Here is a 5715-nt window from a genome sequence, read left to right as displayed (position 1 = left end):
TTTTCCTTTTCTGGTTAAATTTGTCATGTAACAAACAAACGTGAATAATGTTTTCTCGACTTAAAAATCTGTTTGACCACAACACAGCAGACATTTCCGCCTACAAAAAAAATATAAAAAAATCACAGAATAGTGTTGAAGAACAATAACTCTTCACTTTCTGCTTTTCTTAATGCACATATTTACTATAATGATTTTACGTTTTCCTTTTAAATCCAAACATAATTAAAATGTTGATAAAAAGAGAATTTGAATTGAAAGTTGAAGTGCATGGTAAGAGATAGTAATAGGGTGAGAAAACGTTGTCGGTCATAAACTCAAAATCAAAAAAAGTATTTCATTATCACGAAAATTAAACCAGGGGGAAAGGATGACGTTAACGTTAACCCAAAAGATTGGAAAGTGGAAGTGTTATAGGAACATAGTTGTCTAAAAACTTAGGATTATTGCTGAAAAAGATGATGGAACTGAAAATCTGAGCCATGAAATAAAGACGTTTAGAAACCCACTAGGCCACATAAACATTAATTACAAGGGACAAATAAAAGGACAAGAACAGCAATGTCAGACTATGCTGTTTATTAAATCTCTCTTCATCTCTTCATCTTAGATCTCGTCTGACACTACTCTTAAGATCCTCTGCCATTTGCCAAAATCCTCCAAACTCCGTTGCTCTCTTTGGTCACTCAGATCATAGACCAACTCTGCCATACTCATTCTTTATGTGCTTTTACAGCTATACTTGTTTCTGAATCATGCCACACTTTTGAACTCCAAACGCATTCGACTAGGATTCAAGGTACAAAGTACCACCACGCCTCCATATTCTTTGTACTTGCATGAAAACTATTTGGTTTCACTTTCCAAGGTACATTTCTCAGATGCTTCTTCCCATACCCTTTTTAACCTTTATGTCAATTTTGTTCTTATCCAATAGTATATGCTTCTGCAGGGTGTAAAAAATATATAAATTCAGGACTGAGGTTGTGTGCTAGAAGCAAAATCAAGAATTTTGGCTGTTGATGTGAAGCATAAGGTTTTGTAAGATAAAGGGGTTGCCAAATGATGGTTAGATCGTGTTGGAAGCCAATTGCTGATGGTGATGAAGGAGATGGGAGTGGGAGAGTTGATGGACTTCTTTGGTACAAGGATTTAGGGAACCATCTTTATGGGGAATTCTCAATGGCTGTGGTTCAGGCCAATAGTTCATTAGAGGATCGAAGTGAACTTGAGTCTGGACCCTTGAGTTCCAACCACTCGGGTCCTCTAGGAACCTTTATAGGTGTTTATGATGGCCATGGTGGAAACGAGGCATCACAGTTTGTTAGTGACAATCTCTTCTGCAATCTCAAAAGTATGCTTTTCATCTCTATCATGAAAATATAGACTCAAATTCATTCAGAATATTGTCTTTCTAGATTTTGTTTCATGCAGATTTTCAAATGAATTGAAGGCTACAGATGTTAGAGATTTCACATCCACTACTAAGATCAAATTAGTATATCAGTTTCGTAAGATTTAGAGTTCGGCTCCAATCCACTTAAGAATGGAAGCCAATCCATGTATTTCAAACTCTCCAATTAAAAAAAATAAAAAAATCTTTTCACAAAATGTCCTACTGACCCTTCAACCGAAAATTAAACTTGCTATGTATATATGAGCCTCATGCACTAGGCCACTGTTTATTTTTCAGTTTGTTACTTCACTGAATCCATTTGTGTGATCCAGGGCTTGCAGCTGAACATCAAGGTATGTCAGAAAGTGTTCTCAAAAAGGCATATTCAGCAACAGAGGAGGGTTTTCTATCTCTTGTGAAGAAACAGTGGCTGAGTAAGCCACAGATTGCATCCACAGGCACTTGTTGTTTGGTGGGGGTGATTTGCAATGGCATGATATATATTGCAAACTCTGGAGACTCCCGGGTGGTGTTAGGAAGATTAGAGAGAGCAACAAGGGAAACAGAAGCTTTACAACTATCTACAGAACACAATGTTAACCAAGAAACAGTGAGAGATGAAATTCGGTCAAAGCATCCCTTTGATTCACAAATCGTGGTTATGAGACAAAACGTTTGGCGTGTGAAAGGCCTCATACAGGTACATATTTGGTAGATCTATGTTGCCTTTTGTCACTAAGGAAGATTTTAAATTGTAGGTTAACATGTTTTTCAGCAAACAACACAAAAACAGCTTGCTTTGTATTATTTCTTAAGAGAAAGATTAATGAATCATTGCTGCCACTGCACAAGACCAAAGCAAGAACAAACATAGTTAGATGTAGTTTCTTATATCTTTTTACTGATGTTATCTAATTAAAATTGGAGTTTTATTTTGATAATCTGCATAATGAAAGTTTGCTTCGAAGATTAACATAAGTTACCAAAATGAAATTCGATTATGATCGAAGAACAATCCTAAAAGCATCTAAGTTTTGTCTTAAATTTATGTCTAGAATTTGATGTTAACATGACTTGAGTTGGCAGGTTTCACGATCCATTGGGGATGCATATCTGAAGAAAGCAGAATTTAACAGGGATCCTCTACCATCCAAGTTCAGACTAGCAGAAACATTCTTCAAGCCAATTCTTAGTTGTGAGCCATCAACATCATCCCACGTACTCCATCCTGATGATCAATTTCTCATATTTGCTTCTGATGGTTTATGGGAGCATGTTACCAACCAAGAGGCTGTTAACATAGTCAGCAATAACCCACCTAACGTAAGGTTCCACTAATTCTTTCTGTTCATTCAAGGTTATTGCTGTTCTCTTTGGTATGAATCCCTTTTTATTTTTATTTTTTTAATCATATTATTGATATAAAATATTCACCAATTTTGTGATAATTAACCGGGGAATTTGGCTAGCCACTTTTATTAAGATCCTTTTTTTTAACCACGAACTTGCATGAACAAGACTCAAACTTGGTTTTGCTTAAAGGAATCAATCCATCGCTACTCAGACCAATGTCTTATTAGTTGAGCACCTTCTTTTCTATTCTAACTAGTGTGGTTGACATACATTTGTTTCATGTAACAGGGAATTGCCAGAAGACTTGTGAAAGCTGCACTTAGAGAAGCGGCTAAGAAGTGTGAAATGAGACTTTCTGACCTCCAAAAGATTGAGCAAGGGATGAGGAGACACATCCATGATGATATAACAGTGATTGTGGTGTTTCTAAATTCCAAACTCACTGAGAATACCTCTCTCTGTGGTTCTCCTCTTTCAATCAAGGGAGGTGGGTCTGCCAATTCCTAGAATGCTACCTTATCAAACAAAAGTAACAACTTATATATATATATATATATATATATATATGTATGTGTAGATTAATATGAAGCAATAATCATCACCATAATAACCAAAGTTTATGATCTGGGTAACGCGAATGCTATATTTATATAATGATTGTAATCACTGCTCATGTTTCTTAAGACAACGAATCTAGGCCTCAGGTCGTGGTTCAAACAAAGTCAGCAAGGTTATGCGAGTGAATAATCGCAAAGCTCTGCATATTAATTAATAATTTAATATATCTGCGTCTACTTTGTACAACTGAGATGTTTCTATAGTAGCTTGTATATGACTTTTTCTTTGACAGAAAGGTAATGTCAGGTATTTTAGAAATGCTCGTTTCTTTTCGTCCATGATATATCCATCATTTCCTTAACAATAATTCTTTTCATGTATCATGCATTACCATGGCCAACCAAAAAGAACAGTTAAATCATATAAATATATAGCTATGTAAACGCTCCTTGCAGTGTTCAGGGAGAAATTAAAACCGCGTGTGAAGCTAAATCAACAAAAATGTAGGTAGATCCCACCAAATTCTATAATTGACAGGGGCCTCTCTTATAATTAATATTAATAACTTTTCTTAGGAAAAAAATCCTTGATATCTCATTTACCTTTGTCCAAACTCCAAAATTACTTTTTAAACAAGAGTTTAATACCCACGTAATTACACCGTTAATTAATTAAATATTATTATTAATACCCATTATCTTAAATAATCACTTTATATACAATTTAGTTTCTTAAAGAAATTTTATTTATGTGATCCCTCAAATATCAAATGCCAAACAATTTAGTCCTATCCATTTGTTCCAAATATTAACAACACATACTTTGGTATATCTTTTTCAACACATTATTTATTATTTGGATTTAATGCATGTGAATCCTAGTGAATGACTGTATATGTCCCATTTTCTATTAATGAATTTCACTATCCTAATTAATAATGAAAAGAACATGTTATGCCAACATGCAATTTTATTTATACATTCAAAAAATTGAAATGAATTAAAAAAGTTTCCATGTCTCAATTCTCAAATTCAAATCCTTTTTCAATTAACAACTTTTAATCTAAAGTTTCTTAAACTAAGAGCGTCTCTTGTCATACACAGAAAAGAGAGAGAGAGTCTCTTGTGAAACTTTACACAGCTAAAAGCAAACAAAGATGCATTAGAATACGCAAAAAATAATTATGAAATGTTGCATTTCTCATATAATACACGCGGCTACATGCGATATTTACTTCGAGAAAATAGTGCATCCAGTGTAAGGATTTATTTTAGAAATTATATTTATACAATTTTTTATCGATTGAAATTGTATTTTTTTTTTCGATGACAATGTCTAAAAATTATATTTATAAGAAATATATTTTACGATTTTGTTAAAGTTTCTCAACGTTTAACCAAACTTATTTATAACTTAATTTTTACTAATAAGCAAATCCAAGTCAAATACATTTGTATAATTTTTTTAAAAAAAATATATGAATAGCTTATAATTATCAAGAAATAAAAAAAAATTAAAACGCTAACTCAAGAACTTAAGTAGAGTTTAAGCGGGGTATTTTTTTTAGTAGGTTGCTATTTGTATTTATTTTATTTTATTTTATAGTAGGTTATTCTTACTCTCTATTTTATCATGGTTTACTTTTGTTCTCTAATTTATTTTATTTTATTTTATATTTACTTCACAAATTATCAAGAAAAAACGTAAATAAAGTGAAATTAGCATCGCTCAAAGATTAAACTCAATTTGTTCTATTTTTATAGGGACTAGTTTTGTATAGAAAATTTTGGAAGATGAAAACTAAATTTGAAAATATTTTAAATAGAATAAAAATAATTTTTTATTTATTACATGTATTTTCATTGTTATTTAGGACATCATCATTGATGAATTTATAAAATAATAATTGACCTTAACATGTTATAGTTTTAGAGGGATTTTGAAAGTTAAGTTGGTCTCTGAAATAATTAGACCACAGATAAGCTAGTTTTAGCTTCATGAGGGATATATAAGGTTTTTCTTAAAATAAGAGCCTCATATGTTCAAGTTTTAAGAATTTTAGAGAGAAGTTAGTGAGAGACTTGGTGAAGATTTATATCATTACTCTTGGCAAGCGGGCCAAGCTTTGTTATAGTAGTACAGTATTGTCCTCAAGGATTTGTGGTATTGATAATTCCTATTCTAATGATTTATAGAGTAAAATCAATATAATTGAAAGTTGATTCAATATGAATTGATTTAGCACAACAAAATAAAATTTAGAAGAACAATTATATAACGAGTGAATTGGATTCAGTTGTACTTGCTAACTCCTAAATCTTCTTTAAACAAATATGATTTCAATTTCTTTCCTTCCACGTTCATTTAGTAACTCAACAAGATTCCTCAAAGTTGAACACTAAAGTGAT

The 5715-nt window shown here is 32.2% G+C and overlaps 1 protein-coding gene across 2 annotated transcripts; it reads left to right on the top strand.

Moving 5' to 3' along the window:
* Positions 1-457: 457 nt before the first annotated feature.
* On the top strand, positions 458-3625 carry LOC109789956 (putative protein phosphatase 2C 38). 2 transcript variants are annotated; one of them, XM_020349027.3, is made up of 5 exons: positions 458-799; positions 953-1354; positions 1729-2096; positions 2483-2719; positions 3038-3625. In XM_020349027.3, exons 2-5 carry the CDS (start codon positions 1063-1065, stop codon positions 3254-3256), a joined length of 1116 nt encoding a protein of 371 aa, XP_020204616.1. In that variant the 5' UTR covers positions 458-799; positions 953-1062; the 3' UTR covers positions 3257-3625. The 2 variants fall into 2 exon arrangements, with proteins under 2 accessions (XP_020204616.1, XP_020204615.1); XM_020349026.3 differs by having other exon boundaries at positions 458-868.
* The last annotated feature ends 2090 nt before the right edge of the window (positions 3626-5715 follow it).

Source organism: Cajanus cajan, chromosome 7 (genome assembly GCF_000230855.2).
Source record: "Cajanus cajan strain Asha chromosome 7, NIPB_CcT2T_4, whole genome shotgun sequence".
NCBI lineage: Eukaryota > Viridiplantae > Streptophyta > Magnoliopsida > Fabales > Fabaceae > Cajanus > Cajanus cajan.
The sequence above is the reverse complement of the archived record's forward strand: the minus strand, read 5'-3'. Positions and strand labels throughout refer to the sequence as shown.